The sequence below is a fragment of the Mobula birostris genome, chromosome 17, assembly GCF_030028105.1.
Source record: "Mobula birostris isolate sMobBir1 chromosome 17, sMobBir1.hap1, whole genome shotgun sequence".
Lineage (NCBI taxonomy): Eukaryota > Metazoa > Chordata > Chondrichthyes > Myliobatiformes > Myliobatidae > Mobula > Mobula birostris.
The window spans coordinates 37,240,984-37,262,346 of NC_092386.1; the positions used below are offsets into that span (position 1 = coordinate 37,240,984).

Sequence of the window (21,363 nt, forward strand, 5' to 3'; positions counted from 1 at the left end):
GGATAGAACAGTGCAACAAACTCAGTGTAATAAACTCATCAGAAAGGCTGGATCTGTCCTTGGCTTTACCTGGACTCTTTTGAATTAGTGGTGGCAAGGAGGTCACTAAATAGACTGTTGTCCATTATGGGCAATCAGACACATCCTCTCCAAGACCCTGCATCAGGGTCCAAGCAGCAGCGCACCCTTTCAAATAGACTCATTTAGCTCCGCTGTCACAAGGGTTAATTACAGAAAATCTTTCCTACCAAATCCAATAAGCATATGCAACAGTTCATCTCTGTGCAATTGGAGAACATGCATCATATTACAGTAGTCTGTTTTATTATTTCCTATATTATTATTGTATATTATTGCACATTGGTAAATTGTGCACTTTATTAATATTATTGTGAGATTTATTATTTATTGCTAAATGTTTTTTAAATAGTGCTGCTGTAATGAAATAACTTCCCACCCGGGAACAATTAAATACTAATTATTATTATTAACCCATGTGCCCTCTAGGGAAAGGAATACTCCTTTGCTTTTCTCAGTTTCTTGTCCTTTTTGTACTAGGTTGTTCGATCATTCCATGGAAGGTTTCAAGAGTTGGGAGTTCATGACCACTCATTGTTGGGGTGAGAAGGCAGCAGGTGACTGGGTACTTGAAATCCACGACACTCCTTCCCAACTTCGAAACTTCAAAACACCAGGTATTCCAAGCAAACATTTGTAAAGGACTTTGCATATTCAACATTTTAATTTTGTTGTAGAAATATCTACTGTTGCAAAATGGTACCTTGTCAAGTGCTGGGGCTGCATTCTCAGGAATAGAAACATGAGTGGAAAGGTGTCATTAAAGCATCATAGCTGACAGCCCTGCTATGCTGGGAAGTGGTTTGAGGGCTGAGACCTCTGGCTCACCCACACCGTTGGAACTGTTAGTCATCTCATTGAAGCAGGATACAATGTGCAGTGAGCCATAGAGGCAACGTGCAGTGGTCACCTATGAGGGCTGGAAATTGCCCAGCTGAGGCAACTGATGCAGTCACTAAGCTCTGTGATGTGAGGTTCAGGTGCACCATCGTTGATGGTTGGCAGCACCTGGTTCATAAGTCGAAACCAGCAAGATCAGATTCAACTCTCTCACCTCCTGTTTAATGTGGTGGAGCTGCTGTCATCCCCCTCTGGCTGGCTTCATAGCTCCCCCTAACCAAGGGATTTCTCTGCACTATTGATCCCAATGGACAGTTTCCATTGTTGGGCTTGTTACTGTGCCGTGGCATAAAAGCCTATAGAAGTCATCGGATTGCTATAGCTGGGTACTGGATGGTGCCATGGATGGGTACCTGATGTTGCTGGAGGGCCTGCTCCTGTGCTCTCTGACTCTGGGATCTGAGCCTGATAGCACAGTTTGGACATCTGTCCAATGGCAAGTGATGAGAGAAGCCTTAAGATCCTGACAAGTTTCTTAATATATGAAGCAGTTGATGCCTCTGTGCAGAGTTGTCCACACCCTTCATTCAGCACTGAGGCAGTACACTATTCTGCTCAGCCTGCCCTCAAAGGCAGCTCCTGTACTCTGCCTCGGTGATTCACTCCACGAGGTACAATGGAATCAACAGTGATTGATGCACAGGTGAGTGCAGATGGCAGAGATTTGTGACAGGTTCTGGGTGTATTTGAATGATGTTCTATGTTTTCTCTTTATTTTTTTAAAATACATCAATGTATGTACCTGTGAATGTTCACACCCCAAAACCATAAGTGCTCTGACCAATTAGCATACTCAGGGTAATGCTAATGCTAAGCAGAGCACACAAGCTCCAGTGCAGAGGACATTAAATTTAAGTATTTATAAACATTTGACAAAGCCACCAATAACCGTTAAGGTTTTCATTGATCTACGAAGTTGTATGTTGAGTACTAGGTGCCAGCTAACCAGCCAGGAGGGTGGAAAAATTGACAGCCTTATTATCCTTTGTAGAATATAGCTTTATTCACAGAAGTGCCAGAAACACAAATGCATGTCTGTTGGTGCAAGTTCTCATCAGGAACATGTGCATCAAGGGGAAGTAGAATTAAATAAGCTTACTTCCCCCAGTGAGTGGGTTAAATCTCAAATGTTTAATTAGTTCTGGGTGCACCTGATCACAAACTTGTGTCGTTACATCAAATCTATGGACAGGCCTAATTTCAATCCCTTGGGCACGGTTTCCCGGATAATTTTTCCAGAATGCTTCAAAATGTGTTATTAATCACATAAGATCGGTTTATTTTCAGCCAATATACTAAGCAAAAGCCTTTGATCAAAATAATTTAGTTAAAAAGTGGCTACGTGTTGAGTCAGATTCTGACTTTTTTTCTCTCTTGCATCGTTTTTTAAATTGAGTACCATTATACATTAAAGGGTGCTTAAAAATAAGCAGAAAAATGTAATCTTTTTAACTACAGGTTAGAGGCCAAAAAGGGAAAGGTGAGCAAATTGTAGAGTCACCTTGGCTGGAAAAATTCTATTCACCAAAATGGGAAAACCTCTGTTCCTAATTCCAAGTTGTTAGTGTTCAATTTTTTTAAATCTCTATACATTTTGTGTATTGAGGTATGTGGCCATTTAGCATCTCTCTAAGTGACATTGCTGTGAACATTTGTGGCCGTGCATTGCTTCTACAGCTCATTTGATCATGCAACCTGGTAGAATGTCATCGACCACTTAGCGATAAAATGAATTGAATGGTACATTCATTCACTTTGCTGAACTAACCTCGTATCCCAGGGTTATTTTAATATTTGAGGGATTCTCTGCCTTGAAAATGCCATCAAGTTCAAGTTTAATTGTCATTCAACTATACATGAATACAGCAAAACAGGGCCCTCCAGGGCCCAGGGGCAAACCACAGTACCATCAGTGTAAGACACACATGGCACATGTAAGATAACAGTCACACAAAAAATATACAACAGCCCAAGTCAGAGTTCATGAATGTTGTTGGCAAGAGCAAGCCTGCAACAGTTTACAGGCAAACACAATCCAGCTTGTCTTCCACTGAGCAAACATTGGAGGGGAACAACGATGACAGAATGGATGCCTCTCTCCCTCTAGCTGCAAACAGCCAGCATTGTGGCATGTGGCCTTGCCCACAATAGAGGCCTTGCAGCTTCAGTCCCTCTGTCGCACCAATAAACCAATGGACCAGACTTGCAGCATTCCCCATTACCAATGTCTGGCAGGGTCTTGCAATTGCAAGAAAAACAACTTAAGACATTCACTCTCTGCCACCCTGCACACCGTCTCTGTGCACCAACTCTGTCGTCTTTCTGTAGCAAGCGCCTCTGCCAACAAGCAACTCACTGATACGGTCGTCCAGCAGTACTTGAAATTCTCAATGTTCAACAGTGTCTTGTGATTGCAAAAAAGATAAAAACTCTTCTGGTTGGCCCTGTAGAGGCTGCTGCATTCAAGCACGCCACTATCTTACCATGTGACCAAACTCCTCGCAAAGAGATTTCACAATGATCTTCTACCTCCTAAGTCTTAATTTTTTTTTGGTCACCTTTCTTCTGATGGGCTTTTTCTTTATTTTGTGACCCTTAGCTTTAGACAGCCCAGCAAGGGGAATTATTACCCCTACATTTACCCTGTTAACCCCAAGAGAATATTTTGTATTTCAGTGAAATTATATTTCATTCTAAACTTAAGAGAAGTTGAATCCATTCTGCTTGATCCTACCTCAGACAGAGTTAAACCTAAATCAACAAAAGTTCAACATAGTTAAATATAAAGATGTAAGCTAGGTTCCATAATTCCCTTCATGAACGTGAACTACTTTTGCAGACTTTTTTTTAAAAGCATTCGGTCAATGTGAAATCCTTTAATCAAAGGTGATGTTTACACCCCTAAGTCAACATAAGGACAGTGATCAAACTAGATCTTGTCTTGCATTAACTTTTCATGACAAAAGGACCAAATGATGAACCTACATCAAATTAAAGAGTTAATCTTTGTACAAGAATGCCCATTTACACGTTTTCTCCCCCCATGGCATCCAAACCTTTTGTACTCATTTTGGGGATCTGGGGATCGGAGGTATTGAATTTTTGATTCAATACAATTGAAAGAAAAGTAAAACATTAACAATGTTAAATATCTGAGAGGGAAAAAGAAAACTTTCAAAATTATTACTGTGCAGCAGAGCTATTTTTGTGTTGGATGTATCACTAGTAATTTTTCAGTTAATCTTCAATAAAAGAATTAATTCTCAGCCTCAGCTGACCTGAGATTTGTCATAATATATTGCCACCAATGACTAAATTTATGGTCAATTAAGAATATGAATTTATACACTGAAGATTATGTAGAATCAGATGCTTCGTTGGTATTATAGGCAATTTCTACATACTTTTTGTCATTTTTTTTGTGTACAAGCCAGAGGACAGAAAAGGTCCGGGTTGGGTGTTTGCAACAGAAGGGCATTAAGAGATTTGCAGGTAAAAACTTAAATGAATTTAGTAAGAAGTTGGGAGCTCAAGAAACGTCAGTTAGAAAGATAGAAAAAGGCCTATTGCAGTTCACTTGAGTGGATGCTTTAATAGCAGTAGCAAGTAAATGAATTTGAAAGTGATATAAACATGGAAAAGATTTTAGCTTGAGGTTGGTGTTATTTTGGGGAAGAACTAGAGTAGAATTAGTGATGCAGATAATTTGGGAAGTGGTATTCATCATAACTAGGTCAAGCTAAAAGTGCTTGCTTTCACTATCTAAGTGAGTGGAATGCCATTGGTAGTGAGGGAGTGAAGTTTGTGTGGAATGTAGAAATTGCATCTTCCTCAGCCTTGGTTTTCCAGGTGAATGTAATTCAACTAAGATAGAACCAGTTTAATTATTCCACTTGGTATTTAGAAATTAAGTTCTGCACATGAAAGTTCTGTTCTGCATTTTATTGGTTTCTAATGATTTAAACATTGCAATTCAATTGCAGATTCTTTTTTTGTTTGGCATTTGTGTTTTTAGTGTTGTACATTTTGAATCTCCTTGGAATGAATGCATTGTCTTCGTTATAACTTGTCATAACCCCTTGTGATCATGCTCTTGTTCAGGAAAACTGAAGGAATGGGCTCTCATACTTTACGGTACAGCTACACATCCATATTCCTGTCAGCCCAAACCACGGTCCAGCCCAGATGAGGTCACAGACGATTACACGGATGAGAATACTGGTGAGTTGAAATATATTGCAGGGAGCACACACATCTGTAATTTTGAGCAGCAAGTGATAGGACTACTTGTATAGTTTATATCTGCTTTCCTTTCTCTGCCTTCCTCCCTTAATAGAACAAACATGCCAGTAATTAGTTAAGAGAATTGCATTCATTCTGATAGTAGGATGCAAGCTTCAATTAATGATTGGGGCGGGGGGCGAGGTCTTTGTACTCTAATTTCACTCACATGTATGATTTGTGGGTGCTTTTTGAGCTAAGATTGTGAAAGAATTGGATTTAATATTGCTGCCAAGGTAGAGTATGGCTCTTTATTTAAATGAATAATTTTTATACCTGAAAAGCAAAGGACTTTCTCTTGTAAACTAGCATGTAAAATTTGTACATTACAGAGAAAAACCTTTTTGACTTGAAATTTTTCTTCACCTGCTAGTGTCTGGATAAGTGTGAGGTGATGCATTTTGGAAGGGCAAACCAGAAGGCTGAGTACAGGGTTAGTGATCGGTTAGTTAAGAGTGTGGATGAACAGAGGGACCTTGGGGTTCAAATCCGTACATCCCTCACGGTCGCTGCACAGGTTGATAGGATAGTTAAGAAGGCCTATGGGATGCTAGGCTTCATTAATAGGGGGATTGGGTTCAAGAGTAGAGAGGTCATGTTGCAACTCTACAAATCTCTGGTGAGACGACACTTAGAGTATTGTGTTCAGTTCTGGTCACCTCATTATAGGAAGGATGTGGAAACTATGGAGAGGGTGCAGAGGAGATTTACCGGGATGTTGCCTGGATTGGAAAACAAGTCTACTGAGGCAAGGTTAGCAGAGCTGGGACTTTTCTCTTTGGAGTGTAGAAGGATGAGGGGGACTTGATAGAGGTCTACAAGATCATGAGAGGCATAGTTGGGGTGGATAGCTAGTACCTGTTTTCCAGGGCATGAATAGCAAACACCAGAGGGCATATGTACAAAGTTAAGGGAGGGAAGTTTAAAGGGAAACATGAGGGGTAAGTTTTTTTTCTACACAGAGGGTTGAGGGTGCCTGGAATGACTTGCCAGGGATGGTGGTGGAGGCTAAAACATTAGGGGTATTTAAGAGCCTCTTGGACAGGCACATGGATGAAAGAAAAATAGAGGGTTATGGGGGTAGTATGGGTTTAGTATGTTTTTTAAAGGAATATATGGGTCGGCACAACATCGAGGGCTGAAGGGCCTGTATTGTGCTGTAGTACTCTAGTGTCTAGTGTTATTTGCTCCAGATGACACTCCAGATGATGCTATGTTTATAGCACTTACTATCTTTCAAAAAAAAAACTATAGAATTTACATTTAAAATGACTTTTATTTGAATACAGAAAAACATTTTGGAAACTTGAATGGATTATTATTTATCTTGGTGTGTTAGTTGTAGAAGGAAATGTGTCCTTAAATCACTGAAGATTTTGGAACAGGTGGATTTGTTGCTTAACAAAGCATACAGGATATTTTCCTTTATTGGCAAACGTATAATGTAACTGCAGGGAAATCTCCAGCACTATAAATAAATTAGTTAGATCATAGTTGGACTGTTCTGTATGCTGTTGGATGCCACAGGAAGGATGTGATTGCATTTGAGAGGATGTGCAGGAACTTTATCAGGATGTTGTCACAGCTGGAGATTTATATTTGAAGTTGTAGAGTTAATCCACCTAGCCATTTGTGATCATACTATGGATGAAATCGTTAAACTTGCGATGGATAGGGGATATTGGAAATCCCTAAGGTTGCCTTAGCTTACCAGAATTTGTTATTTGATGCAGTGTATTAAGAAAATATTTTGTCAGTGATAAATTTGATTTTCTTTGTGTAGAAGTTCATTTTTGTTTGGAATTTAGGACATGAGACTCCCATTGCTGATTAAGAATCCTTTCTAGGTCAAAACTTTAAGGACAATACACAGATTATGTATAATAACCAGAATCAGAACTTTTGGCAAAATGAGGATTGAATCATCTTTCACTAACCACATATAAACGGATTTGTATTCCATAATGCAAAAAACTGCTGGAGGTGCTTAAAAGTAGCATCTTTGTGTTGGGTGGGGGAAAAACTTTTTCCACATTAACAATTCCTTTTCTTACTATAGGTGTTGCTTGCCACCACTCTCTGCTGTATTTTCAATTTGTTTTTGCTTCAGATTCCAGCATTTGCAGTCTCTTGTGCCTCTCTCTCACATTCCAGAAATATGTTTCCTTTTCCATGATTAAGGCTGCCATATAACTATTTATTGAAATTATCTTTAATCCAATGTTATCAATGATTGCCTGATGTTCAGGTTTAACTTTTAATTGTTTTCAATTCCATTTTCAGCTGTGGTATAAAGTGGATTCTGTCTCTTTTTTTTCATCTTAAGTGTCCATTGAGACTGACTGCTGTAAAGCAAAATGAAAATAATTTTAACCATCAGTGTGTTTTATCATAGAATTCTTTTACAACTTGCCAGATTTGGATATCTAAATGAAGTGTTGCTATCTGAACAAAAGTAAGATAAAGTAATAACTTTTATTGTTTAGGAACCTGTGACACAGAATGTCAAAATGGCTGTGGTGGACCTGGGCCCCAGCAATGCAAAGATTGTTTGCATTACTTTCTTAAGTTTAAAAATAATACCAGGTAAGCCAAAAAATTGCACCAAGACCCATTAATAGCTTTATTACAGATTAAGAGTCATCCATTTGTTAAAGGTCAAAAATCTCATGCATAGTTGGTTTAATATGCAGCAAGCCCTTGCCAGATGTTTGAGAACGTTGTATGGGACATGCCAGTTTTCATTCTGCCGACTTTGTAATAATGCTCTCAACCTAATTGTGTCACATTACAGCTCAGTTCCTTGTAAATTAATGCTCTGGCTCTGCTATCCATTGAGGTGTCCCATGTCAACAGAAAATCCTGTTATTGATAATTTCATACTTTCTTGCATTTTCTATTTCAGGAGATGGTCCTGACATTTAACTTCAAAAATCCCAGATCTTGATCAGAGGGATTGCTTTGGAAGGCATTTATCTAATTGTTATATTTGCCTCTTGGAAAGTTTACAGCATGGATCCGAGCCAAGTGGGCCATTAAATCCAAGTTGGCTCAATGCATGCACAATTCCAGTCATCTCTCATACCTCCTTCACCCAGAGAACTGACAAAACAGTAGTTTCAAGTATCTGTGCAGCGCACATTTGAGAGCCAGTTTTTTTTATATCTGCCCCTCTTTCTGGCATTGTATTCCAGATTCCTACCAATTGTGTTTTGCTTGGACATTTTTTTGGTTACTTTAAGAACTTTACTTTTTTTGCCTTCTGCTTCCTGATTATTCTGTCAATGGAAACAGTTTCATTCCTGAACCTTGCCATCTATTACTTGTAGAGTAAGGTTTATTCCTTGAGATGGTGTTTCCAATTGACGAATGCCTTGTGTCTGTGATTAATTGATTCCGGGATATCATGGTTGCTCTCATTTTGTGGTGTTTTTCTGGTAGAGAATCAGAAGTCACTATGATAGTGCAATTCAAATAATGTGCAGATACATGGAATCTAAACAAAAAAAATGCTGGAACTATTCTTCAGATTTGGTTGCACTTGTAAAATGAGGAATAAAATGTTTCAGGTCAGTGAAACTTTGTGTAAATGAAAGGAGACAAAATGAGCTTTGTAATCATGGCTAAGTGGTTAAGGCATTGGACTGGCGACCTGAAGGTCGTGAGTTCAAGCCCCAGCTGAGGCAACGTGTTGTATGCTTGAGCAAGGCATTTAATCACACATTACTCTGCGATGACACTGGTGTCAAGCTGTATGGGTCCTAATGCCCTTCCCTTGGACAACATTGGTGTCGTGGAGAGGGGTGACTTGCAGCATGGGCAACTGCTGGTCTTCCATATAACCTTGCCCAGGCCTGCGTCCTGGAGAGTGAAGACTTTCCAGGTGCAGATCCATGGTCTCGCAAGACTAACAGATGCCTTAAATCATGTAGAATGTGTGGTGGAGGGTTGCCCCTGATAAGGTAAGACTAGGGTGACCAAGCTGTTAGCAAGCTTCTCTGGTTAATGAATGAAATGGAGCAATTAGAGGATTTTTTTAAAAAAAAAAGGACACGGACAAAAAGGATGTGGGAGTTTCCAACTGGCTGAGGGCAAGCACTGAGGTCAGGCTGAACATGTTCTCCACTGCCAGAGAGAGGGGCTAAATTTCATTTACAGGTAACCTTCACCCCTAATTGTTGGACATTTCACCATGTTCAACTCCTGATCAACCTGGACACTCCCCTCTTGTCAATGGTCCTCTCAAGATCCACGACTTACACCCTGCTGATGTGACATTAACCATTTTTTTTTTAATCTACTCTTGAGCTCTAACCTTTTTTTTTTTTACAATGTGCAGAATTCCATCCACTTAGCATCAACCCCAATATCATAGTCAAGCCTGCTCAGCAAAATGATGATGAGGGAGATGGTCTAGCAAACTGACCTTGCAAAGGTCAGACATCAGCACTTGTATCTTTTCTGACCTGCCTTTGGATCATGATGCCACCTTTGAAGATCAGACTATGAACTTCATTTCCTTGGCAACCTTTCCTCCACAGCTGTCAGTTTTAATGTCCTAGCTTTGCACATCTCACTTCTGTCTCCTGCTCAAAATCTCAAAATCTACAAGACTGACCTGACAGACCCAATGTTTCAGCATATTTTTGACACGCCAAACTTTTTTTTTTTTTTTTTTTTTTTTTTTTTTAACCATGCCTCTATCCTCTCTTCTTTGGTCGCACTTAAATCTGTGACTTTTCCATCTCTCTCTCTGCCATTTTAAATTACGCCCATCGACCAAATAGATAATATAACACACACAGTCGATGCTGTTTTAAAAGCTATTCTCACAGTGTAGAGTCAAACAGCCACACTAGTGCACGTGACTGATGCGAGTTAGAAACTGTTTGGCAACAGTTCCTCTCCAATTAAGCAATATGGTGTTCCAAATAAATGAAGGAAATCCTAGCTACTTTCTTAATTATTTATATTTTCTAAGAGTTGTCCCAAATAAACAGGTGCCCCAATTAACCAATAGCCCAAATAATCTGAATCCACTGTATTCCATTTTCTGAGAATGCAATTTCATTAGTTAATTATAAATTATATTGAAAAATTGTATGCTTTATTAAGACACAATTACTTTTCCAATTACTTGAAATTATCCCATGGAAGTCCATTATTAAAGAATGAGTTTTATCATCAATCAATGTGATAAGTTTATCTTGGTGCTTGTAATGTATGAAATGAGTCTTGTGTGTGAAATTGCAATAACATTGTTGAACTTTATAAAATTTGTTCATTAGAATATTGAGTTATATATTTGCAGTATAGATCCACACACATACAGCCCTAAGTCATCATAATACATTGATGTAATAATGTTTGAAATCCTTCAGTTTTTGGACTTAAAGATGTTGTACAATAATGACAAAGGATACCAGCTCAGTGCAAAAAAAAAAAAAAAAAATTGAACCCCCCAAATGCAAGAAAAATGAGCAATGAATTATGCTGTTTTTAACTGTAGACTTTAAATTATTATTCAACAGTAAAATAAACAGTGAACTCAAGATGTCACTTGGAAAAGAACTTGGGTAGCAGAGTCAAAGATTACAAATTTATCCAACTGGGTGGGGGTGTGTGTATGTGTGATGCTGCATTGAATGTAAATGGCCTTAGAATCTAGTAGTGGTCTATAGAGAGCCCCAGTCTTCCTTGGGGTTCAGTTACACAATAACTTGGTGGGAAATCTTTGTCAGCACAGTGTAGGATACTGACTTTGAAAGGATTATAGACCATATTTGCTAACAAGTTGTGAGGAAGATGCCAAGAGACTGCATGGGTGGGTTGTGAGTGTGGTTGGAAATTCACAGGTAAAGAATAATTATGAAAAATGTTTATCCATTTTGAAGAGAAGAATGAAAATATAAGTTTGTATTTGAATAGGATGGGGCAACAATGTGTTGATCTGCAAAGGGATCTGGGGTTCATGTACATGAAACATAAAGACGGGGGTGGTCATCTCTAAGACAGATGAGGCATTTCACCTCTGAAGGTTGTGACTCTTTGGAATTCTCTACCCCAGAGAATTGTGGAGGATGAGTCTTTGTCAATTGCTGCCATGGCACTCAGGCACTTGAGCTCCAGAGGAACCAAATGGGAACATGGTATTTAGGCTAAGGTAGTGCAGCATGATCAAAACATTGATTGGCATGTTCCTGCTGAAGTTCATGTTCTATTTTTCAAAAAGATAAGATTTTAGAGTCTAACCTAAGACTTTTGCTATGAATGCAGAACTTGTGTTTCTCAATGTCCAAGAGGATTCTTTGGTGATGAGAAGAAACGCTGTAAAAAATGCTGGTCTGTCTGCGAGACATGTGTAGGAAGCCGTAGTGACCAGTGTACCTCCTGCAAAAATGGCTATTACTTAAATGAAGAGACAAATTCCTGTATACCCAACTGTTCAGATGGCTTCTACCTTGACAGAGGTAAGATTTGCTGTGAAGAAAACAGAACTTCTTGGATTTGGCTTTACCTCAGATTTCTGATACTGATTGTCTCTGGGTTACAACTCCAGTAACAAGGAATAATGTTCTGGAAAAAGGCAGTTAAAATCCAAACATACCAACTGGGCAAATTAAAATCAGTTTAGTAAATAAATTTAGTAGATTGAAATTGCAGACTTAATATCCTTTTGGGAAGAAAATCTGCATTTCCTATTTGTTGTAGATGATCTGGACCTTAATGATATAGCTGATGCTGAGCTGTCCTCTGCAATGCTCTACCAGCAAATCAATGGATTCGGAGGCAATTAGGGATGGCCCACAAATCGTGGTCTAGCAATATCCTGTAAATTAGTCATAAATGAAACCTTGTGTTCTCTACTTGTGCTATAAATAATGTTGCTGCTGGCATGTTTCTAGTGCTTCAGGCATGATATTGACCTGTGGGTTCTGAGATACTACTTCATTCACTTAATACTATAGCCCCAAATTATTTGGGCTTTGAGCTTGTGCCAGACTAAAAATATTTAAGGTGTATGTGAGATGACTTGCACATATGTGGGGAATGGGGGTGGTAAAGTTAATGATGGCATAATAACAAAAAGAAAAATCAGAAATTTTACAAATGCTCCAGCCATACTACTAAAAGTTGCTGACCATAAGACCTGGGAGCGCTGTGTGATATTGTACAACAGTTGATGCACTGATATAATTGACAAATTTGATTGAAAGAATAATAGCTAAATAATTGAGAATCAGGAGAAAAGTAGAGGTGCTGGAAATCTGCAGTGAAAACAGTAAATAATGAAGGTCAGGCAGCCTCTACAGAGAATGTGTGTTTTGAGTCTCTCACTTTTCAGAACCAGGAAAAGTTAGATAAGTGGACAATTAGTTTCCCACAGGTCCAGCATCAGGAAGATCATCTTCTCTGTTCATAATTTCTCTGCTGCTGTTTTTCAAGCTTGTCTGCTTTCTACCAAATCTGTATATCTATTTTTCCCCCCTAGGTCAAAATATGTGCAGAAGATGTAGTGAAAACTGTAGGAAATGCAGTGCATTTCACCATTGTACAGAATGCATGACAGATTGGAGGTAAGGACGTTGCTCTTGTTTTTTTTAAAAAGTGGAGTGGAAGAGAACTGAGCAGCAATGTCTTGTAGGATCATTAAGTTTAAAGAGCAAAGAGCCTTTCAGCTCAGTGCGTTTGTGCTCGTGAAGAAGAGATCTGGCCTAATCCAACATTCTACACCTAGGCTCATAGCCCTGTAGATTACAGTCTTCAAATACATTCCAAGTGCTTTATTCTATGACAATCTCCTAAATATAAGATATAGTCTTGCTGTCACAATTATTTGGAGTTTATTTTATAACAGTTCAGTTTAATGTATGTTGATATTAAGCCAGTCTTTTGATGTAAGAATATTTGCTTTGAAGTCCATTTTAGTATGTATAACTGTATTCTTGTTAGTTCACAATTACTGAATTTATTCTTTGATCAAATACATGAAATTAAGTTTTATAGTATCCTTCATGAAAGATTATTTGCAGATTTGTGCAATTGGGGCCTCAGGTGGTCAACTTGCAGTTCACTGAGAGACTTTGAAAGGATTAGGTTATAACCACAAGTCCCTATAAGAGATGATGAGATAAAGGAAAGTGACAATAAACTTTCCCGTAGGGAGTCCAAATTCATGAGAATATTAAAGAATGGCATTATTAATGATGACCTTGTCTTTTGATTTCATCTATATTTCACATATTTATATTATTGTCTGTGTGGAATTGTTACACTTCAAGCAGAAACAGACATTTTACCAAAGCTTCCCAAACAATCTTTTGCCACATATACTTCAGAATTATTTCCTGCACTCCTGCCCTCTATTCTAATAATAAATGTTGAATAAAAATTAATCAATTCCACCCATTTATTTATTTATTTATTTATTTATTTAGAAACCGTAACAATGGCTAGCCCCGAGTTCTGGTATCCTCTGTAAGCAAGTTTGTATGTTCCTTCCCATGTGCACGTGGGTTTCTATCAGGTCCTCCAGTTTCCTCCCACAGTCTAAAGCCGACCAGTCAGTAGTTCATTGTAAACTGGCCTGTGATTGGGCCAGTGTGGGTGCTGTGTGTGGTGCGGCATGAAGGGCTGTGAGGGCTTTTCCACACACAATCTCTAGATAAGTAAATCGTATTCATGCTCCAACTCTTAAATACTTCAGGTCATCCATCATTCAGGGCAGGCCTCAGTTTTTAGTAACTTGTCTTCCTTGTCTCCACCAGGTTACAGGGATCAAGGTGTGTCTTAAACTGTGAAACTGGAACTTACTTTGATACACAGAGCAGGGATTGTGAGAGGTGTCCCTTCACTTGTGCAGCTTGTGCAGGTAATTCTTGCAACACATCTAATGATGCTGTGCTTGTTTTTGGAGGGGCAGAGAATCTCGGAATGGTTTCTTCGACCATCCGTTTTCCAAGTGTATGCTTATGTTGCATTGATCCAAATTGGCTTACAGTTTGGTGTCTGCATGCAGGTGCTTAAGCCATTAATGTCTTAATTTTTCTGTGTCAGGTGAAAATTTTGTATTGTGTCATACTGAAATTTATGTTGTGTTAGATGCATAATTTTGATTTTTTTCTGTTCTTTTATGATAGTTCTGCAGGGCACAGACTGAGAGCTTGCAAGTGTCAACCAATGCAGTGTCTGTCTTTTTGCTTTTCCTTTTTAACATTGTACAATCCAGCTGATTACTTATTTCATTCTTATCTTGTTCCCCACTTTTCTCCAAAACTAAACTGCTTCACATTGCAAAATACATGCATACAGGAATGAGATCCTTTCTTGCATTTTCCATAAGACGGTCTGGGTAAACATCTGCCGGACGATGCTAAGGATGTTCCACGAGTCTGTGGTGGCCAGTGCGATCATGTTTGCTGTTGTGTGCTGGGGCAGCAGGCTGAGGGTAGCAGACACCAACAGAATCAACAAACTCATTCGTAAGGCCAGTGATGTTGTGGGGATGGAACTGGACTCTCTGACGGTGGTGTCTGAAAAGAGGATGCTGTCCAATTTGCATGCCATCTTGGACAATGTCTCCCAGCCACTACATAATGTACTGGTTGGGCACAGGAGTACATTCAGCCAGAGACTCATTCCACCGAGATGCAACACAGAGCGTCATAGGAAGTCATTCCTGCCTGTGGCCATCAAACTTTACAACTGCTCCCTTGGAGGGTCAGACACCCTGGGCCAATAGGCTGGTCCTGGACTTATTTCCTGGCATAATTTACATATTACTATTTAACTATTTATGGTTTTATTACTATTTATTATTTATGGTGCAACTGTAACGAAAACCAATTTCCCCCGGGATCAATAAAGTATGACTATGACTAAATTTTCAACCTCTTAGTTTTTTTTTACTGGAGTAGCTTTAGATGGGTAAACATTCCATCATGTTGCCTACTGAACCAGCACAAAAACAATCTAACAAGTATTTGAGGATTGTCTTGACTAACTCCGAGTCTCTGCAGTTCTGATCACCTGCATACAGGAAAGTTGTAAATAAGGTTGAAAGAGTACGGACAAAATTTACAAGGATATTGCCAGGTCTGGAGGATCAGAGATGGAAGGAAACATTGAATGGCTAGTACTTTATTCCTTGATGTAGAAGATTGAGAGGAGATTTGATAGAGGTATACAAAATGATGAGGGGTATAGATAGGGTAAGTGCAGGCTTTTCCACTGAGGTTGGGAGGGACTGCAGTCAGAGGGTGAAAGGTGAAAACTTCACAAGTGGTGCATGCAAGCTCGATTTCAATGCGAAGTTTGGATAGGTACTTGGATAGTAGAGATATGGAGGGCTCTGGTCTGGGTGCACATTGATGGGAGTAGTCCGGATGGGCCGAAGGGCCTGTTTCTGTGCTGTAGATTTCCATGACTCTGACTGTTTTCATTCCCTCCTCACTTTTGACAACCTTGTTCATGTCCAGTGACAGCCTCCTTGCTGGCCCTAAGTTGGCAGCTGGTATTTTAAGATCCAGATCAGGAGATTTTGTTCCATGCTCCCATAAGATGTAAGCACAAAAATCTAAGTTAACACTTCAGCATTAAAGTCACTGAGCACAACTGAGATGCTTTCAGCTGAGACTAAGGCTGTATCTACTCTATCAAGTTGATGATCAAAAGATCCAGTTTTAAGAAGGATTAAGGATAATCCCTGTGGCCTGAGTAACATTTATCCCTCAATTAACGTCACATATTTGTATAAAAGGTAGATTATCTGTTGATCATATGATGTATTTGTAGGAGTTTTTTTGTGTGGGTTGGCTGTGGGTTTTTTTAACACTGTAATGGGGCCTAAAACTTTACTAGAATTTCATTAGTTGTGAAGCATTTCTGAATGTTCAACGATAATGAAAGCGGCTTTGTAACTACAACGTTTTCTATCATTTACCTCTTCAAAGGTCAATAAGAAACGTAGAAAGGCCTGAAAGGAGGACCCTAAAATTGGGTGCCAACCTTGTGAAACTATACCACTTGACTGCACAAATGGTAGACAGTAGAAGCACCATTGTACTATTAGAGCCAAATGATCTGATAGTAAGAGATAATATCACAGTCAACACCATGAAAGCTGGAAGAACTCAACTAGATAGTATCTGCAGTGCTCTTGCATTCAGTTGTGAATAGTAGAGAACCTATACAGCTGATGGGTGGAAAAAGCAATTACCAGATGAACAAAGGAAAAGATTCAAGAATGTCACAGTCACCTTGAAGTCTAATATCCCACTGATTTGCGGGAATCCCCATCCTATTATGCGTGGTTCTCATAGGAACAGCAGCAGTGTCAATATTGGGTGGGATGGAGAGGAGGATTTCTTGGTAGTGAAGCAGGACTCTGCAGTTGTTTGTAGAGGTTACAGAGAAATTTTTCGATTTGCAATTTCTTTCTAAACTTGTCTCGAAAGAAAAGTAACATTTGATACATGGTGTTGCATCTGTCCAGTGGGCTAAATTTTAGTTCCACACATCCACAATAATGAAGTTTGGGTTATCACCTTGGGGTCAGGACTGATTCCTATCCAGCATATGGATGGGTTTCTGTTTGCAATTAAATGAACTTAATTGAATCCTTCTGATGGGTCACCAGGCTGCTGTTTGAAGATAACTTCAGCATTTTGTGGACAACAGTTCACAGCAGCAGAGAAATCACCGAAGTTGAGACAGAACATGGGGTGGGAGATAAGAATCCTGAAACCTTTAACCTTGGACTAATTTCTCATTCCCTGCAGAAGCAAATAATTCAGGGCTAGCAATAATCAGAGAAATGTGCTAACAGCTTCAGGTAAATGGCTTTCTGTAGGAGGAGAACTTGTAGTTGTTACTGTCAGCGTGACAGTAACTGTGTGTTCATAAAAATAATACTGTTTTATTCTTCCGAATCACTAGTCCGAGTATTTGTACCACTATAGTGAAAGGGGTCAATGTTTTATCCAAGTTTGAAAACTGAATATTTTTATTGCAGTTTGACTTTACTTTTCCGTTGAAGAATCCTGTTTCAGATCCTGTGCGTGAAGTTGTAAGTCCTAAGATGGGGACTGAGAGTGAAAAGTTGTCTGGAGTCTTTCACCGCCTATGTTCATTTAAAGACCAGATGTTAGTTTTAGAGCAGGGGTTCTCATCCTGGGGTTCATGGACCCCTCGGTTGATGGTAGGTGACCATGCCACAAAAATGGTTGAGAACCCTGCTTTAGAAGGATAATGAGAGATTGTGTGGTTCCCGTGAGGGGCCGTGAGATGCAGCAGTGCAAGAAGTAGAGAGCTGATACTAGAATGAATGAGTGGTCCATTCTTCACCTAACTGGTCAGGCTGTTGTTCTAAGGGATAGCTGAAGAATGAAATGTAACCACTGCTAATCTAATGACATTTGAACAGTCATCTAGCAGATGACTGTTAAAATGCCATTAGATTAGCTCAGAAAGAAGTTCTCAACTAACACATTTTCACCTTGGTAAAATTTGACCTCCTATTCAATAACCAGAATTTTTGTGGTCAGTTCAATGTTTATCTATGTTATTCAAATATCTCAAGGAAATGCTGAAATGTTCCATGTTTCTCTGATGCAAACTGATATACCACAAAATACTGGAGATAATCCAATTTTTATGTATGATGAAAACATTGCTTTTCTTATTTGGTTTATAATGAATGTAGTCAATTTCCCTTTTTTGCTCTGTTTACCTAGTCTATTATGTATGTTTACTTTTGGTTAAAATCACGGAGTTGTCTATTTATAAGCCTAGCATTATTGTATTAATGCAATAAGAACATATATTAATGATTGTAATGCAGGCATTTTATCTTTGCAAGAAAGGAATTTAACAATCAACATGCTTGGTGATAATACTTAAATAATTCAGTACTCGAATGGTTAGATGTGAGAATTATACTTGGTAACCTAGATTTTCCAGTTTGGGGTCTGTAATTATAATCTTGTGTGTCATATTTTCCAGGGCCACGCCAAGATTCCTGTACACAGTGTATTGCAGGTTATTACCTGGAGGACTGGAGATGTGTGTCGAGCTGTAGCACTGGCTACTACTTGGACCAGGCATCTGAATATGGAGAAAAGATCTGCAGGAGGCAAGTTATGATCTTTTTATAATATTTTCATTAATTATTTCAATCTATCATCTAAAGTTCTTCATCTCTTAGACCATAAGGTATTGGAGCAGAATTAAGCCATTTGGCCTATCAAGTCTGCTGTCTTTCCGTAACAGCCAATTAACTGGTTGCATCATGGCCTGGTATGGAAGCACCAATGCCCTTGTGTGGGAAAGTCTACAAAAAATGGTGGATATGGCACAGTTCATCATGGATATAAAGCCCTCCCCACCATTGAGCACATCTACATGGAGTGCTGTCACAAGAAAGCAGCATCCATCACCAAGGTCCCCACCACCCAGGCCGTGCTCACTTCTCGCTGCTACCATCAGGAAGAAGGTACAGGGGCCTCACGACCCATGTCACCAGGTTCAGAAGCAGTTATTACCCCTCAACCATCAGGCTATTGAAGCAGAGGGGATAACTTCACTTGTCTCATCACTGAATCGGACTCAAATTCAAGGACTCTTCATCTCATGTTCTCAATTTGTATTGCTTATTTATTATTTCCTTTTTCCCTCGTTTTTTTGTATTTGCACATTTTTTGGTTTTATTTGTACTTTGCTTGTTGTCCGTCCTGTTGGTGTTGTATTTTATTGATTCTTTTGTGTTTCTTTTATTTGCTATGAATACCTGCGTTAAAAAATGTGTGTTGTATATGTAACATGTGTCTTTGATAATTACTTTGAACTTTCAACTCTTAATCCCGTTCTCAGGCCTTCTCCCTGTAGCCTTTAATCCCCTGACTAATCATGAACCTAACACGAGAAAATCTGCAGATGCTGGAAATCCAGAGCAACACACACAAAATGCTGGAAGAACTCAGCAGCTCAGGCAGCATGGATGGAAAGGAGTAAACAGTCAATGATTCGGGCTGAGACCTTTCATCAGGGCAGTGAAGGGCCTCTGCCTGAAACGTCGACTGTTTACTCTTGTCCATAGATGCACCCTGATCTGCTGAGTTCCTCCAGCATTTTGTGTGATCAAGAAGCTACCAAAATCATTCTTAAATATATCCAATAATTGGCCTCCACAGCCATCTGTAGTAATAAATTCCACTGATTTCCCTTCTTCTGGCTAAAGTTAAAGAAATTCCTTCTCATCTCTGTTCTAAATGGATGTCCCTCTATTCTGAGGTTGTGCCTTTTGGTCCTTGAATCCCCCATTATAGAAAATATCTATTCAATTGAGGTCTTTCAATATTCAATAGGTTTCATTAATATCCCTCCTTTGCTCTTACTAGAATGATAGAATGAGAAGTGGCACTCCAGCGTGTGAACTGAAATAATTATTTCTTTGTTTAAGATCCTGAAATACTTATCTTCCATGACCTTGTTATTGGTAATTTGTTCTAACAATTTGTAACAACTTGTAGCAAAGTTTTTATCTGAGGACTGCCAAGGCCAAGTCAAAATTGAACAAGCATTCCCAATAATACTCTCACACCCTGCTACATAGCAGGACCGTTTGCAACACTGAGTAAAATTGCAGCAATTGGAAGTAGTAGACGCTATTTTGATGTAATGTAGCCCCTGAGGGTATTTCTGGAAATTCAGGAGCATTGTGCAGTACTGAAGACAGACTCCTGTAGATTTCTACTTCAACACCATGAGTATTGAGTGTGTGATCTCAAAAGATAGATGCAAGACATTTTTATTTTGTAGCTCTAGAACATTGTTTTACTGTGATTTGACCTCCACATTATATTTTACATAAAACATTTTAAAAGATTATTATCCTCTTTCTTGCATTTATTTTGTATTTGCACACAAGAAGCCATTTCTGAAACTTTAGAACATTTTTTTTATTTTTTAAGGTGTGATCCAACCTGTTTAGCTTGTATTGGTCATGGTGAAAGGAACTGTAGCTCCTGTCGCACTGGATATAACCTTGAGGGGGGAGTCTGTGTGGTTGGCACAGTATGTAAAGATGGTGAGTAATCAAGTTCTGATTTTCATTTGAACTCCTGAGGGGTGTAGAGAAAATCACTTCAGCTGGAAGTAATGAGGAAAGTTTAATGTTATTTGTAAACATCTTTAAATATGAATGGTGCCTAGTTTGCAGTTAAATTTGCATTTATTTTCAAAGAACATCTATTTAACTATCAATCTTCCTGTGTCAGCTAATAATGAGGGTGTTGTTAACATAGCTATCAGGGCATGATTTTGGCATTTGATAATGATGTTTGAATTTGATTTGCGCCACTCGCATACAAATTAGCATTCCCACCCACTCCATTCATTGCTTGAATGTGCATATTGTCTCTGTGCAGGCTGCTAGTCATCCAGTCACTTGCCCAAAGGCCAATCATTGTGTGCAAGCCTGAACAATGAACAGCAGCAGCCTGTTCATTTTCTTTCAGATTACTGTACTGATTTAACAAGAGGCACACGTGTAAATGTGTGAGGAAAAGTAAAGGCCAATTAACGTGGTGGATAAATGCATTAACTAGTATGTTAAGAAGGACGCAGGGCAGGAATGCCTAAATTCCAAGCTCTCTCTCTCATTTGAGATTGGGTAACTATCCTTTGCCTCAAGCTGCACAGGTGAAAGCTCAGCTCGGCCTTCTAGTGTCCAATGAGCCGTTGTTCTGGATGAGTCTGAATGCAAGGTGTGAAGAGAGGCTTTCAACCTCATCAAGTGTGGTAAATTGGCAGCATTGGATCATTTCTCCATGTCACCCAAACATTTGGACCTGTTTTGAGATTGTGGAATATTTGTAGGGAATTATGGTGAGTTAAATACCTGTGAAAGCAGTGGCATAATGGTTCTTCCATACTTTGCCTGATTTGAAGGCCAAACACTTGAGATAGTTTTGTAACTTGGCAGCTGTAATAAAATCAAAAAGATTTTGATGCTAGAAAAAAATATATAAAATGTATCACTGGCAAGTGGAGGGGATTGTACAATTGCTCTGAAATTCTTAATCCTTCTTGCTTTGCGGTTCCTTC

General features: G+C 39.1%; 1 protein-coding gene across 3 annotated transcripts in view; it reads left to right on the forward strand.

The window, feature by feature from the left end:
- Positions 1–21,363, forward strand: part of pcsk5b (proprotein convertase subtilisin/kexin type 5b) — a 328,288-nt gene that overhangs the window by 176,440 nt on the left and 130,485 nt on the right. For all 3 annotated transcript variants that reach the window (XM_072281530.1, XM_072281531.1, XM_072281532.1), the window contains exons 13-20: positions 559–695; positions 5,080–5,199; positions 7,746–7,845; positions 11,536–11,729; positions 12,752–12,836; positions 14,028–14,131; positions 18,262–18,391; positions 20,229–20,344. In XM_072281530.1, coding sequence (XP_072137631.1) covers positions 559–695; positions 5,080–5,199; positions 7,746–7,845; positions 11,536–11,729; positions 12,752–12,836; positions 14,028–14,131; positions 18,262–18,391; positions 20,229–20,344 — 986 coding nt within the window. The remainder of the gene's footprint in view (positions 1–558; positions 696–5,079; positions 5,200–7,745; positions 7,846–11,535; positions 11,730–12,751; positions 12,837–14,027; positions 14,132–18,261; positions 18,392–20,228; positions 20,345–21,363) is intronic.